The 18,089-nt window shown below is 40.5% G+C and overlaps 1 protein-coding gene across 1 annotated transcript; it reads right to left on the reverse strand.

The window, feature by feature from the left end:
* Nucleotides 1-3,025: 3,025 nt before the first annotated feature.
* On the reverse strand, nucleotides 3,026-17,317 carry CWC15 (CWC15 spliceosome associated protein homolog). The gene is made up of 7 exons (XM_048294795.1): nucleotides 17,213-17,317; nucleotides 16,102-16,240; nucleotides 13,923-14,035; nucleotides 12,926-13,014; nucleotides 12,076-12,186; nucleotides 3,757-3,875; nucleotides 3,026-3,472 (listed from the first exon to the last, which is right to left on the reverse strand). Exons 2-7 carry the CDS (start codon nucleotides 16,230-16,232, stop codon nucleotides 3,343-3,345), a joined length of 693 nt encoding a protein of 230 aa, XP_048150752.1. The 5' UTR covers nucleotides 16,233-16,240; nucleotides 17,213-17,317; the 3' UTR covers nucleotides 3,026-3,342.
* Nucleotides 17,318-18,089: the final 772 nt, after the last annotated feature.

Raw genomic sequence — 18,089 nt, forward strand, 5'->3', positions numbered from 1 at the left:
CATCCCCCATGCATTTAATGGTTTGACCTTGTGTTCAGATCTCTCCTCCAGCATGAAAGACTTTTGGGTATTTGTAGCTGTTGAGCGAAATTTCAGCACCTCAGTGGGAATTGATTCCTGCCTGGCTGAAAGGAGACACCAGGCTGTCACTACAGCAAGCATGAGCTGGGCTGCCCATGAGACACTCCAAGGGAAACAGAGCAAGTACCAGATCACCCCTGCCCCAGGATTTTACTTCAAACAAAATACAAGTGAACAGAGAAGCTGTAACTCACCAAAAAGGTTTGCTTGGTTGGGTTTTTTTAGAAAAGAACTCTTTCCAGGCATTCATAGGATGAAATCCTGAAAAATGCAGATGGCAATCTTGCTGGTTGCAATAGGAAGCCTGTAATATTCAGCCATCTACTTGAGGAAGACAAATAGATGCTAAACATTTTAGAACCCTGTATACACACAGCACAATCATTTCCAGTTGCAGGACTATCATTAGGCTTTATTCCTCATACTATTAATCCCTTCAGAATTATAAAACATACTCCAAGAAAAATTTTGAAAGACGAGGCTTTGCAAAAAAACCTCAGAAGTTTCACTTAGCCCTTACGGAAAATAGATCCGAGTGTTCAGTTGTAATGCTACTCCAAAGGTAGCCATAAACAATAGGAAACTGTTTATAAAGCAGATAGGCTTTGTCTATACCCACCAGTCACAGTAAGTTCAAGTGTTGCTTACAAAACCACAGAATTAAACAATTCTGAATGCTAGCAACTGCAAAATAATGCCTTCCTTGAAATCCTGAACATTAACTTTCTTCCACTTCACCTCCTGGAACAAGTTGCCTTTGCCAGGTCCACTGTCCTTGTTGAAAGCTATTTGTCATACTGAACAGGGGATCCTGGAAAAAAAATCTCTGCTGAGAGCAGAGGTGTAGCATGTCAATCTGATTTTTTTTTTTAAGAACTCATAGTCATACTGCAGTTTTACAAAAACAAATGGTCAACTTATTTTTTCTAGATGCATGCAAGAAGCACAGCAGAAAATTAAACATCAATACAGCATCAACACTGAAAGCACTTCCCTGACAAAAAAATCACAGAGCACTTCAGAGTTTCCAGTACTAGTAAAGAAAATTCAGTAATTAATGATACAAAACCCATCAAAAGGTAAGACTTGAGATTCCTTAATTATCATATTGTGTTAGTGTATTGCTGAGTCCTCAGATCTTGGGTCAGCTTACACTCCAGGAGGCTAAAATACAAAAGCTTTGAGGGGGGACATCAGAGAGAGGATCTGCAAATTCTGTGGTGGAGCTGAAGAACAATGCCAACAAAAAATGTCAAATGAAGCTGCAGCCTGGAGCTATACAGTCCCTACAGCTCTTTCCACAGAACCTGTGAGGGAGGGAGCTGCTGGGAAAAACGACCCAGCACAGCTATGCATTATGCCTAAATTTAAGAAAGGGAAGCTCCTGCAGGCGTGCAGAACAGCTGCCTGCGTGCCTGTGGAAGACCTCATTCAACCACAGCCATCTGACTTCTGGAAAGTGTTATTTTTTCCAAGAAAAGTTCCCTTACTTCGGGAACACAAATGATGGCCACTCTGCACTTGTGATTTTCCATGAGGGCATTGAACTGGCCTTCCAACTACGTCTCCCTCATCCAATAAAACCCTGTGCCACAGCAATTAGATCTCAGAATACTGCAAGATCAATGTAACTTTTTTGTTGTTGTTGTTGCCATGACAACTATGCTGCTAGGTTGGACCTGAAGCAGCAGCTGGCTTCTCCACTGCCAGGCCCTGACAAGTACAGCCCTTGACTTCTTTTTTCCCCACCTTCTAAACATGTTGCCTATATACTAAGATTTTAGTAGCTTTATTTTAAGAGAATTACAAACTACACCTATTTTTCTGCTTCCCAAGAATCATTTCTATCTAAGGCAGGCAGCAGAAATAACACAAACATGTATTCCTCCAGTAGCTCACATGACCCTAAGCATGCTAAAAATCTTGTTTCCAAGTAAATGTGGGTATGAGCTGCTGGCATTAGCACGCTATGCATAACTTAGTGAAAGGATGGCAAATACAGCTAAAGCCAAGGAAAGCTTTTACAGGATACCAGTCATGCCCAACAAAAATCTGAAATATTGTGCTCTACATTTACTCTCTTAAAAAGAAAATCAGGTAAGTTTTCAAATTAAGAACTTGAAAATAAGACTAAGAAACAGCATCTGTGAGAACAAACTCAACTGAGCATAACATAGGCAAAGAGAAGGGCAAGAATTTTACATAAACACATCTGAGTTCTGCTACTGTCACCTCCCAGGCAGGGAGGTAACTACTCCATTTTGAAACTGTTACGTTCCAAACCAGCGCATTGCTTGGCCAAGATTTCAAATGCAACTGAGATGACAGTAGAATAGAAAAAAATAAACCCTTCACATTTTAGATTTTTTTGCAGTCATTCATATTTTATACTGTCCTAAGTGTTGACATTAGAGGAGTAAATGAAGTGGACTATTGTACCTTGGTATCACTTGTTTGGTTAAAAACACTTGCAAGTTTCTGACAATGCTATTATTACCACTAAAGGACACACACAGAAACTGAACCTTGTGGCCACTAGGTTGTGGCTGAGGGACCGAGCACTGCAGTGGTTTATTAAGGAGGAAAAAAACCCCACAGTTCCATGGAGCATTTCCCACTCAAGGTTCCCCCAGGCATTACATGGCATTGTTCCAGATGTGCTGAGCCAAGAGAGCCCAGAAAGTAGGAAAGCTGCTTAGAACTTGGACCCACCCCAAAACCGTATCTTTGCTGACAGTAGAAAGAAACTAAAAATGAAGATTAGCTAAGTTACTAACTAGCTTTTAAGAGGAAGTCCAGTTTGCTACAGAAAGTATAGCTCTTTTCAGTTCACACTGCTTACCATACTCAGTTCTTCCTCACCTCTGATTAATACTGAGATTTATCAAAGTTGCATGAGGTACAAACCACCATCACTACAAATACAGGGCATTTTGGAAAGCAATTTAAACAATCAGCAGTATTTATTGCAAATCAGGTTCTCTCTTCTACCACTTACAAGGTGGACAGTAAAAGTAAACACACATGAAGAAAGAAAAACATTCATGAGACACAAACTGGTTTAATTAAAACTGTAAAGGAAAACAATATGCAGGAATAAAACCTCCAGACACATAGCACTTATTAATTATGAAGCTGTTGCTGATCTTGGAAAAGCATTTGGGAATCCATGACCAAACATTCAGCCTTAAATTCTGAGGGAAAGGGAGGGAACGACCATGACCTACCAAGTCCTTGCACGCTACTGCACATAAAACTGTACTACTTGATATATTTTTCCATGAACTTTTTGTGAAATTCTGATCGCAGAGTGTCATTGACAAATCTTTTGTCCTTTTTTGTTTCGTCTATCCCCTTGGCACAGTTCTTGAAGACAACATCATCATCCCACCTGAAAACAAAAGTTTTTAATTTCAGTAAGCTTGTATGAAAATTAGGTGCAATATACAAAAACATATATACAGAGTTTGACCCTCCTACAGAACACCTAGTCATTAGGATTAGATTTTAGTCTTTCACAAAGATGATCTATTTTTCTATCCCAACCTGTCTCCTACACATTTGTGACAAGATCTGAGGAAGGAAATAGAAACCAGCTACAGTGATAACATTTTCTGACTCTGAACAGCGAGAGTCAGCAAGGGGATGGGTGTCACTGAACAGACTGCACGGTACCTCCTCTTCACTTTGAAGTTTGCCTGAGGCTGTGCTGGCCCAGTAAGGTTCAGCAGTGGGTTACCACTCAGGATGTTCTCCATCCGAATTCTTTCTTCTTCGGCCTTTTGCTCTTGTTCCTGAGAACCAGAAATGGATGTATTATTTTTCTAGGCTACTTTTCTCCTCTGATTGGTAGAGATACACATTATTTAGCTTTGAACACTCACACAGATGGAGCTTTAATTCTTAGCTCAGACTTTTCAGAGTGTTTGGCACTTGCATATGAGGAGAATAAGGATAGAAGCAGAGATACACTAAAGAGCTTAACTTTGCTAATAAACTGTCAAACTAGCAACACTCATATCTGCTCTACTTAGCTCTGATGTGACATCAAATACTCAGTTAAATTCTAGCTCTACCATATACATATGTATTACATTAAAAACTGTATACAGATTAAAAGATTTTCTTTATCCTCATGAGAAAAGCGAGTACATCATACAATATTCACTAGGTAGAAGAAACCATACAGCATGTTGAAACTTCTCTATTTTCAGCAGCTGTTTGGATTTTACAACTACAACTTCCCCTAGGGACAAATTAAAAAGAATACTGAGAACCCCACAGTGAAATGAACTGAGGCTGTCATAAGACTATTTAAGAGTTTCAATATTAAGAAGCAGATGAATTTTCTTGTCCTTGTACTGTCAAATGCATGTAACTCAAGCCTAAGTGAAGCAATGCACTACAAGCAACACAAAGTAATTTCACTGCCCACGCTTCCAAGCTCTATTAGCACATCTAGTGACTTAAATGTTTACAGACTTCAAAATTAATGTTTAATATTCATTTTACATCACTGTATTTTTCCACAAGCTTTCACAAATATTGCAGGGAGTGTTCTTTGATGAAAGAACCAGTAAGGAAAAAAAGTAATTCTTTAAATTTGGATGACTAAGTAGGTTTCCTACTCTGAAGTATGGTCTGAAGACACTGGTTAAAAAATGAACTGAAGCCTCATTAGCACTGCAGGAGAACCAAACCATGGCTTTTAAAAATTATATAAACTAAAAACAAAGAGATCACAAGGTTGGGGCTTTTCCATGAGCTGGGAAAAAAAAACCTGCAGAAAATGAATTGCGGAGGACTTCTACAGGATCCCAAAAGAGGAAGCAGTTTCCTTGCTGCTGGAGTTTACAAAGTTTAAATGCTAAACTTGATGCTGATGCTAGCCAGAGTTCTCTAGCTTCAAACATTTAACCAATACTAAGTAATTTATTATTACCTACAATTTACAATGTTTTTCCATTAAATTGATCAGGTATGTGAAATTCTGGATGGGCACCCTAAGCCTGGAAGTGTTTAGGGCCAGGCTGGATGGAGCTCTGAGCAACCTGGTCTAGTGGAAGGTGTCCATGCCCACAGCAAGGAGGTTGGAACTAGATGACCTTTAAGGTCCCTTCCAACCCAACCATTCTGTGATTCTATGAAACTTTCTGTTTAAATACCTCAGCTTTCTTAAGAACATTGATTTAATGTACACATGAATACCAGATGATGCAGGATCACTGGTAAAGATTTTACCTTTCAAAATCTACCCACGTTTTAGTTATGAAAAAACACCATTACACTGCTTCTCACAAATAAAATGTAGAACCAGCTGCAATTAATTGCCAGTGGGATGGAAAGAGTTCCCCAGAAGGGCATATTGCTCAAAAACAAAGTACAGCTGCCCTTATTAAAACATATGCCTCGGCAAAACTTGCTCTTTCTTGCTACTGTATCCATGGAGCTGTAATACAAACCACAGCAGTTAGAAGTTATTAACACAAATCAACTAAGGTTTTGAGCTTTCAAATAGCTCTAAATCCAACATTTGCAGTTCAACTTCAGTTATTATCACCCCAGTCAGTATGGGAACATGGAATAAAAATATTTGATATGGAACAGCAATTTCCTCCCATATTAGAAATATAAACTCAAATGATACTTTTCTCTGTGGATCAGAGACAAGAAATGTATGCAGCTGCTTCTGCACAGAATGCCAACCTTTGATTTACCATCTTCCTTCCCCATAACATGGAGTAGCCAACAGCCATGAAATCCAATTTACTGCAGTCTGTTGCCATGTGTTCTCACCCGAAGTCCAGCAGCCCTCTGATTATCATACAGCACATGCATGCAAAGCACTGCCTTGAAACCAAGCAAAACCTTGGCTACTGGAACAAGCAAAAACCCAGTACTGATCTTCAGGTACCTCCCAGGAGGTGATCAGATACTGTTTACGACCATGAGCAAATTTACAGCTTGGATGCAAGCATGTGAACTGTTCTCTGTGTTGTCCAAAATGAGGTGGGCTCTGCACCATTAACTTTAATCTGCAGTGCTCCATTAAAAGTGAGGCTTTGAAAACACAACAGGCCTGGGAAAAACATTGAGAGAAATGAGACGGCTACAAACCTAAAATTCCTAATCAAGAGAAGGTAGCACTACTAAGACCATTGCAAGAAATTAATAGTCCTCTGCTGAAAAACAGTTCTGTGAAGAGAACTTCTTCCAAGTTTATACAGATGCAGCAGTTCTTCATTTTAGAGCTGGACTCCAGGTGACCTCTTCTGAAGGTGGCAGGTAGAGCATGCCACAGTCTCACCCTCAAACTTCTAAGACATGATCCAAAGTTTCTGAACCTGTGCATCATGCCTTATGCTATCTGGGGCAGACATTACTATTTTAGTTTGGGTTTTCACAATGTATGAAAATGCATCCACACACCATTGACATATACAGAACTACAAGTATGCACGTCACATTCGATGTTTTTCTAGTGGTCAAAAATTGACTGGAGTCAGCCAGCATCTTCTGAGGAGGAATTACAATTCTTCTTCCCTCCCTTTCTCCATTTCAGATTTGATTTCAACAGTTCCTACAAAGCTGATGATTCCAGCACTCTTTACCATGCACAAAGAGAAGCCAAAAGCTTCCATCATTTGAATGGCAAATATTCAGAATCACTAGAGAAAGATAAAGTCAATATTAAGAATCATAAAAAATATGCATACTGTACTCCAATGTACTTCCTACACACAGATGCACATTCAAATTTTCTATACTAAGATTTTTAAAAGGCATGTTACACATCATCCTAAATTTTATCTGCTTTGGCACAACCCATATATATCCTTCAGCCTCAATCAGCCTGACATAGTTTGATTTCTGATAAAAAGAAAAGCATTAAGTGATAAAATGTGGCGATAGAAAAAAAAATCAAAGCCGAAATAACACTTCTAAGAAGTGTTACACTACAAGAACTAGTTTAAGACTAAAAGAGGGATTTATCTCTGTGTTAAGACACCTACAGATAGACATGGGCCCATAGGCACCTGAGCTCACATCCTGGCAGAGACCTAGAGGATACAAGAGGGAGCCAAGACAGCTCTTGTGCTCACCCTAAATTATGACAAAGGAGACCAGCCACACTCCAGGCTCTACTGACTGCATCTCCACTGCACCATCATGCAGGCTGGGATACACAATTCGTACACTGGCCCCAACAACTTGGCATTTCAGGCTCAACTGAATTCTGTCTACAGCTGATTATTGCTAGCAAAAAAATTGCATTGACTTAAGTCAACTTCTGTTGCAGAGGACTGGAAAAGTGGCAGATAAACTAAGTGGTCGAGGCAATCTTGGGAATTTCTTTCCTTGGCATATCTGTTTCTGACTGCAAAGGAAAGAAAAACATTGTCACCATGTTTATTTTTAGCATAGTTCCTACCCTTAGCACAGAGCAAGATTACTTTTACAGAAAGTGCTGAAATTCCCCATATGACTCTATTGTATTAAAGTCAGTTATCCTACAGTTTTTATAGATGTTGAGCAGCTGAAAGAAAACCTGAAATACCCACATTTCATAGAAGGCTGAAAAAAAGCTTTAAAAAAAAGCATAACCTGATTGAAACACTGATTTTTGAATGACAAACTATGATAGCACTGCCTTTAGCAGCAGAGAATGAAATTCAAGAATGCACAGATCCACCTCAGTTATCTGATCCTGTGCAAGTTACTAACTCTGTGCAACACAGAGATTCAAATAATTCATTGAGACTTCAAAAACAAAGAGCACCGAGTAATCACAACAGCAGCATCCACATGCAGCTTTGTTGTCATTTTATCCACAAGGAAAGGGATGTTATCATTAGTTCCTGGCAAGGGTTAAGTGTTCCTGGCATGTCTCAAACACTGTATGAAGAAACATACTCTGCCATCTGCTTTTGCCTCTTTACTGAAATTCTTTCTCAAACACTGATTTGATCTTCTAGTTTTAGTCAGACCCTTAAGATTTAAGTGAAAAGGTTAATATCTATCAAGACTCATTTTCTGATCTTTTATCTGAAGGCCTGTGACACGGCTAAAACAGGGGGCAGAGCTAAGATTTACTCTGACTATTGGTAAAGTAATATATGCAGTTATAGAGAAACGCTTGGTGAAATAAAACTGTTAAGGAAACAAACTTTAAGTCTGCTCTCAGCTAAGCAAAAAATTACTGGATATTAAAACAGGTTTGCTAGAACTGCACACATACATTCAGCTGCTCAATGGTTTGAAGTTTCTTTTTAATTATTTCAATTTACTTTCTAAGGAAGCACTGGCAAACTGAAGAACAAGAGCATTGTAAAGCTTAACTTAGAATATTGAAATGTTTCCTGAAACCTACCCATGGATGGTTAACACAGACACCGACCTTGTGTTTGCACAGTTTTATACAGACCTAGAATTATTCCACAGAAACGGCTTTCAAAACTACAATTTCCTGGTCATCTTAGTGTCTGCTAGATACAATCTGAGATTACAAATGTAGACAAAAAGTCAGCAGGACTCCCACACTCAAATGATTTTAAAAAAACATTCATAGCATTTATTTAATGATTCTACATAATTTCAGGTAACCTAAACATTCTGAGAAGTTAACAAGCTTTGAGAGGAATTGCTTATTTGGCTGACGAACTATTAGAACCTCTTAATATTAATATTGTCAAAATTAGATTTAGAGGACTTCTATGGAAATTGGTGTTACCCATAAGGGAAGTTAACAGAGAACAGGATGTCCTGTAAAAAAGCAGATTCTCATATTTTGTTTTTAACTGCTGTTTCACCACCATTTGGAAAGGAGCCGTTCTCCTTTCGTGGCAATTTAAATAATGAACACCAAAGTGATGAGTGAAGACTGTTGACAAAAATACAGTTTACTCTAAATGAACTCTCAGAAATAACTGGACTAGCATTTTAATAAATCAAAATAATTTCAGTATCAGGGAAAAATTTACATACGGCACAGGTTTGGGATACATTACAGTTGTTTACCCTCTTAATCTTGTTAAAACCCTGGGATGTTCACATTAATCTGCCTGCATAACAAAGGGGTTTGAGAATGATGACCAGAGTGAAGAGAGAACAGGTATTCACTCCACAGTTTCCCTTTGCCTGGCCACTGGCTTCCACATGCTGTCTACTGTGGATAGCAGCATTTCAGCAGGTAAAGCACTCCTGTACATGGATTAGGATTAACAGCAACTACACGGGTAAGACTTTACATGCGATGCTCTCTTGAAGTCACCTGAATGATTAATACAAGGTCAAATGGCTTGCAGTACATAGTGACATGAAACTCCAGGTATCTGAAGGGAAAATGAATTCATATAAAATAACTCCAAAATGCTTTGCCAGTTAACACCTTATGTCAGAGACATGGAAAACAAGGCATAATCTAAACAGATTGCACCACTAAAGCCAACGTACATAAGACATCTTTCCAAAGATGACCCTTACTCCTAAAGACTCTTTCCAAGGCTGTGCCCCACTCTGGCTTTTACTTTTTCCATCAAAATAATCTTAGTTTCCTATTCCCCAAAAAACCACAAGAAAATAAAATTCCAAGTACCTGTAGAGCACCCTCTATTTACTGAAGATGCCAATTTTAAAGAGAGCCTACCTGCCACCAACCAGTGAAAGGATGAACACTGTAGGTCTAGATTCTGAGTGTGCAATAGTGGGCACTACTGCAAATGAATAACACAATTGTGTTCAGTATACATAGAGCATTTGACATTAAAAACCTGCTGCTGGAGTAAAGAGAACATCCATGAAGGTAACACATTACATTTGCTGTTAAGAGACAGCAAAGTAAAACAAGTGCTATCCCAAATACTTCATGGCTTTCAGCACCCTCTAGTGACAAAATTAGAATTTCACAGAGATTATAATGTTCCTACTTCTCACACATGATAAAAGAAGCAGGCACTTGGTTATCTGAGCTATTTACTAACAATTTACTAACAATTATTTTCCTAATGCAAGTTTTCTACACTGAAATGTGACAATTTACGCTGTTTAATCTTGATGCATAATTTCAACTATCAAGCAAAGTGAAAAATCCACACAGACCTAAGCTTTCATTTTAAGCACTGTGCAAGGACAGCTGAGATCAAAATCTTTCCTACACATGGCTACACTTAATTTGTATCTTAGTACATTTCACATAGGAATATATGAGGTCGAATTTTTGACAGTGTTTTTTAAGTAATTTTCACCATGTTGTTACTGCAAAAGACAATTTCATTGCTTCAAATGATGTGCCTCAAATGCCTAAAGAGACAAGAGATGCTTTCAGACACACTTTAATGTAGAAGACCTCTCACAGGCCAGATGGGCAATCAAGTAGCAACAGTCTTCTACAGCACAATTTCTGCACTGAAGCAGCATGGTACAGCTTTTAGCCTTCCATAGTATTTAAGTGCAGAGCTGCAGAGCTCACTGGTTCTACAGGCCTTGTTGAGTCTAAAGGTAAATTTTTATATTGTTAGGCAAGAACAGGCTCGCAACTACAGCGCTGCCAACAGCAGTTAAAACATTATCATCTCCTCGCTGTTCCTAGTGTCTGCTGGAAGCTCTGCCCTGTTCACTGCCAGCTAAGCACTCATGAAAGACATTAAACTATGAATGTGTATGTTAAGCTACAGGAAAGGTTACAAGTAGTTCAGAGGCACTAAAGCATTATATTGTCAGAGCTGCCTTTGATTAGCCTCCTGATCAGCATCTCGTGTTTATTTAACATGTTCTAAAAAACCACCTCAGATTAGTTTATACAAAGGTGACAGGTGGCTTGGGTTTTTTGTTTGTTTGTTGAGGGATTTTTGTTTTGTTTTACAGGAATGGAGAAATATACTTACAAAAACATACAAAACTACTCCAGATGAAGGAACCAATGTTTTACAAAAGCACTAAAACATTTAAGCCCTACTCAAAAAAAGAAAGCACTTAGTAAAAGCAGATGAGGGAACTCTGCACATATCCACTACTTCTGTTGCACCATCAGAGCAGAGTGTTTCAGCAGTGAAGATGAAATACCTGGACTCTAAATTCTGTTGCAGTACATTGTTAGAACCAGTACCCAATACAATCCTAAAACCTGGTAAGTTAGACAACACAGACTACTCCCAGAAACAGTCCCTGAAGTCCAATCAATAGTTAGGGATTTTGCTAATGCACTCCATCCCAGCAATTTCTCTCACACCAAGGAGGTAATAGTATCAACAGCATAGGATTTAATCCCACTCACAGGAAAACATCTGTAACTACAGGGACTTTCTTCCCCTTTCAAGGGCAGAACACAGTGTTTCTGTCTGTAGAGAGAGAGATTATAGAGAGGTATGAAATCTACCTGTGAATTAAGTTTCCCATTTCTGAAAAGACTGCTGTATTATTATCTGGTTTTGCAGAGACATTTATCAAATGAATTTGCCTGTGTATAATCACATGGAAATAGTTCTGGTCTTACAGTTCAAACTGGTGCTCCTTGCAACACAGCACCAAAGCTGCGAAAGGACAACTACTGTATAAAACCTGCAGCCACAAGAAGCAGCATCAAAAATCACACATCTTTCTTTCATAAATACAATTAATATTTCTTGTTTCATAAAAGCTAGTTAACAAACTAAATTACACTGGATTGCATGCAGCTCACTAATACCACTATACACTTTGGTATGATAGCTGAGTTCAGGGGACTTGCACATGAAATCAAGATTATCTTGACTCATTGCCCCTACAAAGCGTAGGAAAAGTGAATAAAATGTTTCACTGAGTAAAGCATTCAGTATGCCTTATAAAGAAAAAAAGTCTTAATAATTATTAGATAGAAGAACAAATCCATCATACCTGAGAGGAGGTTTGAACAGCACTTTGTTCACCAGCTCTCACTCATCCCAAGTACTTAAGGCACACCGGTTTTAATAGACACCAGTACACAAAACCAGGTGCTTTTAATGTGTGAGATTTTACCTTTCGAGCCTGTTCTTCAGCTCGTTCTTTCTTGATTTTTTCCAGCTCAGCCAGAAGAGCTGCAGTGTCATCATCATCACTGTCTTCCAAGTCCTCATCTTCATCATCTTCCTAACAGTAACAAATGGAAGGCAAGAATCAGCTTGGTCATTTAATGTAATAAAAATGGCCATGGGCTGCCCAGCTAAGGCTACAATTTGCTGCTGGCTGATTTCTGAAATACTTGGGTAGCAGCAAATACAATACAAATGAGGTTTTTACTCTTCTACAGTAACGTTGAGAGAAAAATAGGTTTGTGCTTTTGGGATGACTGCAATTAAAAATGCTATGTAACTGACAGACTCTAGAGAATGGCTGTCCCCAGTCGCTGATCACTGTGACACAAGTCATTCTGTGTGCCTGATTACTCTGTCCAATACTGCTGGGACCAAATACCACAGGATTAAAAAACCCTGAGCTTACTGTCAAGCCTTTGACTTAACTCCTAGAGGTCAGCATAAGAAGCAGAGTCAAGGGCAAGCATTTTTTTGCTCATGCAGACAGTCATTTGCAGGTATCTCAACAGTTCTACCTCTGGGGAACTCTTACTAACCCAGTGGTAATTCCCCATACTCTAAGTGGTATTTTCAGTTTCCTAGATTTTTTTTGTGCTTTCCAAGAATATCATTACAGCATGGACCAGAATCCTCTGAACCACTCTGGACTTTCACCACAGTACAGAAGCTGTAAAAGGAAAATAAGTTGGAACCTGTCTGAAGTCTTTAGGTGACCTAAAAGTACATATTGCATGAACAGCAAATCCTTAAGGCAGGGTTCTGAAAGGAAAGAAGACAGAAAAGAAGATACATACATCAGTAAGAGGATCATCTGCATCAAGATTTGCCGCAGGAATCTGGTCTAGCCGAGGCTTCTTAGACACAGATGATGATGTTGTATGTTCTATGGTGTAAGAGTTAAAAGAGAAAGTGACTAAGTCACTTCATTTAACAGCATCTAATGTCAGAAAGCAAAAATCTTCACAATTTGTCTTGAATTAGGCTAAGAGAAACAAGGTTAAGCTTACCTTTCCCTCACTTCTCAATCTTAATGCCCATGTTAATTCCTCCCCCTAGGTAGCCTCAAGAGCAGCAGTAACAGCCCAAACTTACAATTTGGCCTCCAGAAGTTTTTTGAAATCATTATTATTTCAAGCCGAAAAATAGCAGAAAAAACAGCTGTGCAGAAACAGCTGTTCTTATTATATATATCCAACTGGAGGGTTCCCATTTAGGATGATCCCAAAGCATTACTGTTGGCTAGTTTGGTCCAAACCACATCTACTTACTTCTGTGAATTTGAGAGCCATGCAATAGCTTCACACCTACACCTGAAGTACAATAGGTTGTAGTTTAATACTAAAAACGAGTATTTCTCAAAAAGATCTTTGATTGTGTTACTACTTCACCATATCTGAACAGAATCGCATACTTTCAAACAGATTTTATTGTTACACTGGTGCTGTAGCAGTAGAAGATGACTCATTACCCCTTCTCCTTCCTGTCTTGCTCGTCCAAGTACAAAAAATGCCCTTTAGTAGCTGTACACACTTGTTGCCAATTCATTACAATTATACTGTATTGGCTGGGCATGCTTTTCTACCAGCTGGCCTAGATTTCTGCTAGCATGAAGCCAGCATGAAAGCCAGTGGACATTCCCTTGCAGGTCAACAGCTCTGAACTATCAGACCAATACCCTAAATTCTACTCTCATGACATGCTGTCTGCAACTGCAAACTTCTTACAGCACCGAATTTCACGCAAGAGAAATGTTTCACAAAGGCATTAAGATTTTTGTTTCTTGGTTTTTACCTCTGGTTGGTCTGTCTCTATTCTTTTCTCTTGCAGCAACTCGTTCTCTCTCCTCCAGCTCCCTTCTGAAATCGCGGTTACGCACCTCTTCAGGAGCATCCTGAGTGGTCTGTCTAAAACAACAAAAGGGGAAAAAGCCTGAAGTTTGACAGTCTACAGCTGGGAGCAATTTTTTCAGGGAGGCCAGTAAATCCTGGGGTGCACAGGTAAGGATAGGGAGCAAGAACTGGGCTCCATGTAAACGTACATTTATTCTCTCTTCAGCAGAGCCCTCCTGTGTACGTACGCATTGCACACACAGACCGGCCACGCCACACGCTCGTGCTCCTTCTGGTGGCTCTTGAATGAAAGACCCCACTTAAATTCCTACGAAACAGGGTGACTACAACTGCCTGCAGTCACTATGTTGAAATACTCTGTTCTCCAGCAGTCCAATCCCAGTGTCCTAGTAGGCATCCACACGCATTATGGTCACCTTTCTTCATTGTTGTACTAGCCAAAGTTGCTGCTGCAAACCCAGTCCCTTAAGGCTTACAGATAAGACCAAGACTAGAACACCTTTTTCACAAACCTTTTCTTCTCCATGAGACCAGACCACGACCAATAATAAAAAAGTTGGGAGAACAGACAAAACACTAGCTTTAGTGAAACACCTTGTAAATACATGGTCATCCCTCTTTTATAAAACAACATACCAGCAAAAAGCAATGAACTACATATATCTGAGTCACATTAAGTTCCACCTAGAGACTGCTGACATTTTTGTGGATATCTTGAAAAGAACTAGTGAATAAAAACAAGCAGCAATTTCTTTCACCTCTCTGTGAACCCAGTGCTGGAAGTAAGAGTGCCTGGAAGAAAACCAGACTTGAGCTATTATAAACATATTGTGTGCACAGCCTGTCTTTATGATGAAGTACTTAATTTGCTTTTGTAATTAAAAACCTGAATTTGGAATCCCTGTTAGAGCTGCAAAATCTTCCCAAACCCTGCGCCATGCAAACAAACATGAATGGGATTGAAACACTGGACTTTTCCTGCAGTGATGTAGTCCTGGCAATTTAACAAAGACAACTTTGTTTTAGGTACTTGGGAGAAAGACCAGAAGACACTTGATGCTCCATCCATCTCTCCCTCTCCCAAGAAAGGAGGGATTTGTTAAAACATATATGATATATTCCCATACATACCTGTCCCCACAGACTTCTTCCAAAGCAACAGACTGGTGTTCCAAACCCCACTTTTGTTTAGAAAACAAACCACCAGCAATTTTCCCAGCAAAATGCATTTGACAACACTTTTTGTGTTTTTTATTTGGTATTCTTCAAAACACTCAACTGCCTTATGAATACATATTCTTAAAAACCAAAGGGGCAAGAGGGAAGAGGTGACAGGTCACACATCTACACAAAAAAGTCCAACAGTAAAACCTTAACAGTAATTTCACTGACAAGAGTAACATCAGTTAGATAAAATGAGCATTTTTAGAAAGAATTAAAATTAAATGTGTCAATCACACTGACTCCAGATTTTATTTACTTTTTCAAAAAGATAAAGATTTATTATGCATTTCAGACATAGGAAAACTTTAGTAAGATCACATTATCTTTCTCACTGGTTAAAGAAACTTCTTCTCCCAGGACCTGCGTAAACCACCTGCAGCTTAACATCAGCTCTTCCAACACACACCACTACCCCAGTGCTAGTCCATGGCTCCCCTGCCTGCTCTTAATGCCCTCACCACAGAGTCCTTTGCCAAATACATGATGTGGTTTTCCTGCCTTTAAGATGTGCTCAACTTCACTTCTCTCATCCCATCTTGCTCTGCAAGTGACAGTACTCCCTGTGGCTCAGTCCCAATGCCAACTCATTTTCCACTTCACTGCCCAAAATGTTCAGTCTCCAATGCTTATCTTCTCCTGATAATTCATGTGCATAAGCAGCAACAAATTATCACTAAAATTAAACCTCCCCAAGTCACCTGCAATGCATTTGAGCTCCTAGTTCTGCTTTTGAGACTATCACTTTTGGCCCACTTGTCCAGCACTGCTGCACAATCTCTGGACCTTGCTCAGTGTCAAACACATCAACATATACTGAGAAAATTTAAGAGTACCACTCATAACAAAACAGTCATTCCCAGCCTGTTTTGCCCTGACACCCAAAAAATGATACTAACCTGTATTTGATTTTAGTATGAGAAGGAAGATCTCTGCTGGAATACTGTTTGGATAGCTGGCTTAAGTCTCCTTCACCTTTTCCTCTTCCTCCTCTTGCAGGTTCAAACGTTGGCCTTGCTGCTGTCGTCATCTTCACTCCTACAGGATCAAAGGATAAAACAAGTTGTTACTATAACTTACAGTGAAAGACACTCATTAGGAGCTATGTTGCTCCTGGATCTGTCAAAGCAGTGACAAGTCCCACTACAGTATATCAGCTGTCACTCAGCTCATGAGCCCAAAATTTAAGTAGCTTTTTATTGACAGAATCTATTCAGGTTTCAAAATAATGTCTTTTCCAATATGCTTGAAAGACAATACATGGACTATAATTTAAATACGAAGCTACATTTGTGAAGTAAATAACACCAGTCAGGGACTGATCTCGCATCCTTAAAGCCAGCAATACAGTCTTGTAACTAAACTCCTTCCCTTCCTGAAAAAAACCAGGACACTAAGTGCCAAAATCCAGTCTTTCCTTAAAACACCTCCAGGGACAGTGACTCCTCTATCTCCTTGGGCAGCTCATTCCAATGTCTAATCACCCTTTTGGTGAAGAAATTCTTCCTCATGTCCAACCTAAACCCCCACTGGCACAACTGCAGGTTACTTCCTCTTTTCCTGGGAGAAGAGGCCAATTCCCGCGTGGCTCCAACCTTCTTTCAGGCAGCTGTAGAAAGCGATAAGGTACCCCTAAGCCTCCTCTTCTCCAGGCTAAACAACCCCAGCTGCCTCAGCCGTTCCTCACAGGACTAAATCAGTCTGTATTCGGCTTTAAAGGACCCAGACTCAACCTGAAACCTCTCAGGTTTCAGAAATACCCGAAGAAGCCTCTTTAGCGCTACCAGGAGTTATCGGCCAGGAGGGAGTGACCGAGCTCGGCCTGCAGCTGAATTGCCTTGGCCTTGCCGGGGTGCTCCCTCCCGGGAGGGCCCGAATCGCAGCACCGGGCCCGGCCGCAGCCCGTCCTCTCGCTGGGCCCGCGTCCCCCCCGACACCCCCTGCTCCAGAGCCGCCTCTCCATCTTCAGGACCCTCCCGCAGCCTCCCTGCCGCACTCCCGAGCACTCACACCGCGGCCTCCTCTGCCCTGCGCAGCCGGGCCCTAGAGCACCACCATAGCTCCGCCAGGCACCCACAATGCACCGCGGCGGGCCATCGAGACGGGAGCTCTGACCATAGAGAGCGGCCGCCATGACGGTGCCGGGGCGGGAGCGCGCTCGGTAGCGATGGCGCCCCCGGTGCGGGTGTCAGGGCAAGGAGGGACGGGGTTAGGCAGGGAGCCTTGTGGAGATAATAGGGGAGGATAGAAACAGTGGCAGACGGAGGAAAAGGGAGTACCTAAGGTATTCTCTTTATTCGGGCTTGTGTATTAGGAACATCAGCCTAAGTCTGACTGTAAGGTAGCAATGTTTGACTTGTCCCTGCCCTCCTTGCAAAGAACTGCCTTACATGGTGTAGATGTTTAATACAATAGATTTAGACTGGACAGAAGGAAGACATTTTTTACTGTGGCGGTGTTGAGGCGCTGGAACAGGTTACACAGAGAAACTGAGGATGCCCCATCCCTGGAGTGTCCAAAGCCAGGCTGGACGGGGCTTTGAGCAACTTGATCTAGTGGAAGGTGTCCCTGCTCATGACAGGATTATGTTTAAGGTCCTTTCCGTCCCAAACTGTTCTATGATTCTATAGTCACTGCTGTCTGTGTAAAGAAGCCAAAGCACGAACGACCATCACTAAGGAATTAAATTCCCCCTCTTACACTGCAGCTCCTTCCTGTGCTTGTCGTTCCTTTTAGGTGCACTTTATTATCAAGGTTCTGCGAATCCACACCAAGGCATGTGAAGCTAAAGGGTCTCTGATATAGCTACAAATTAACAGGGAAACATTTTCCTGAGTACTCGACACCCAACATGCAGTTTAGAAGAGAGCCCACAAGAGGTCCCACA

The sequence above is a fragment of the Corvus hawaiiensis genome, chromosome 2 (genome assembly GCF_020740725.1).
Source record: "Corvus hawaiiensis isolate bCorHaw1 chromosome 2, bCorHaw1.pri.cur, whole genome shotgun sequence".
NCBI lineage: Eukaryota > Metazoa > Chordata > Aves > Passeriformes > Corvidae > Corvus > Corvus hawaiiensis.

Coding starts and splice junctions, on each gene's coding strand:
- CWC15 (XM_048294795.1), bottom strand. CDS start 16,232: ATGACGACAGCAGCAAGGCCAACGTTTGAACCTGCAAGAGGAGGAAGA. Junction 13,015..13,922: donor TAGAGACAGACCAACCAGAG/GTAAAAACCAAG, acceptor CTTACACCATAG/AACATACAACATCATCATCT. Junction 12,187..12,925: donor CAGATGATCCTCTTACTGAT/GTATGTATCTTC, acceptor TGTTACTGTTAG/GAAGATGATGAAGATGAGGA.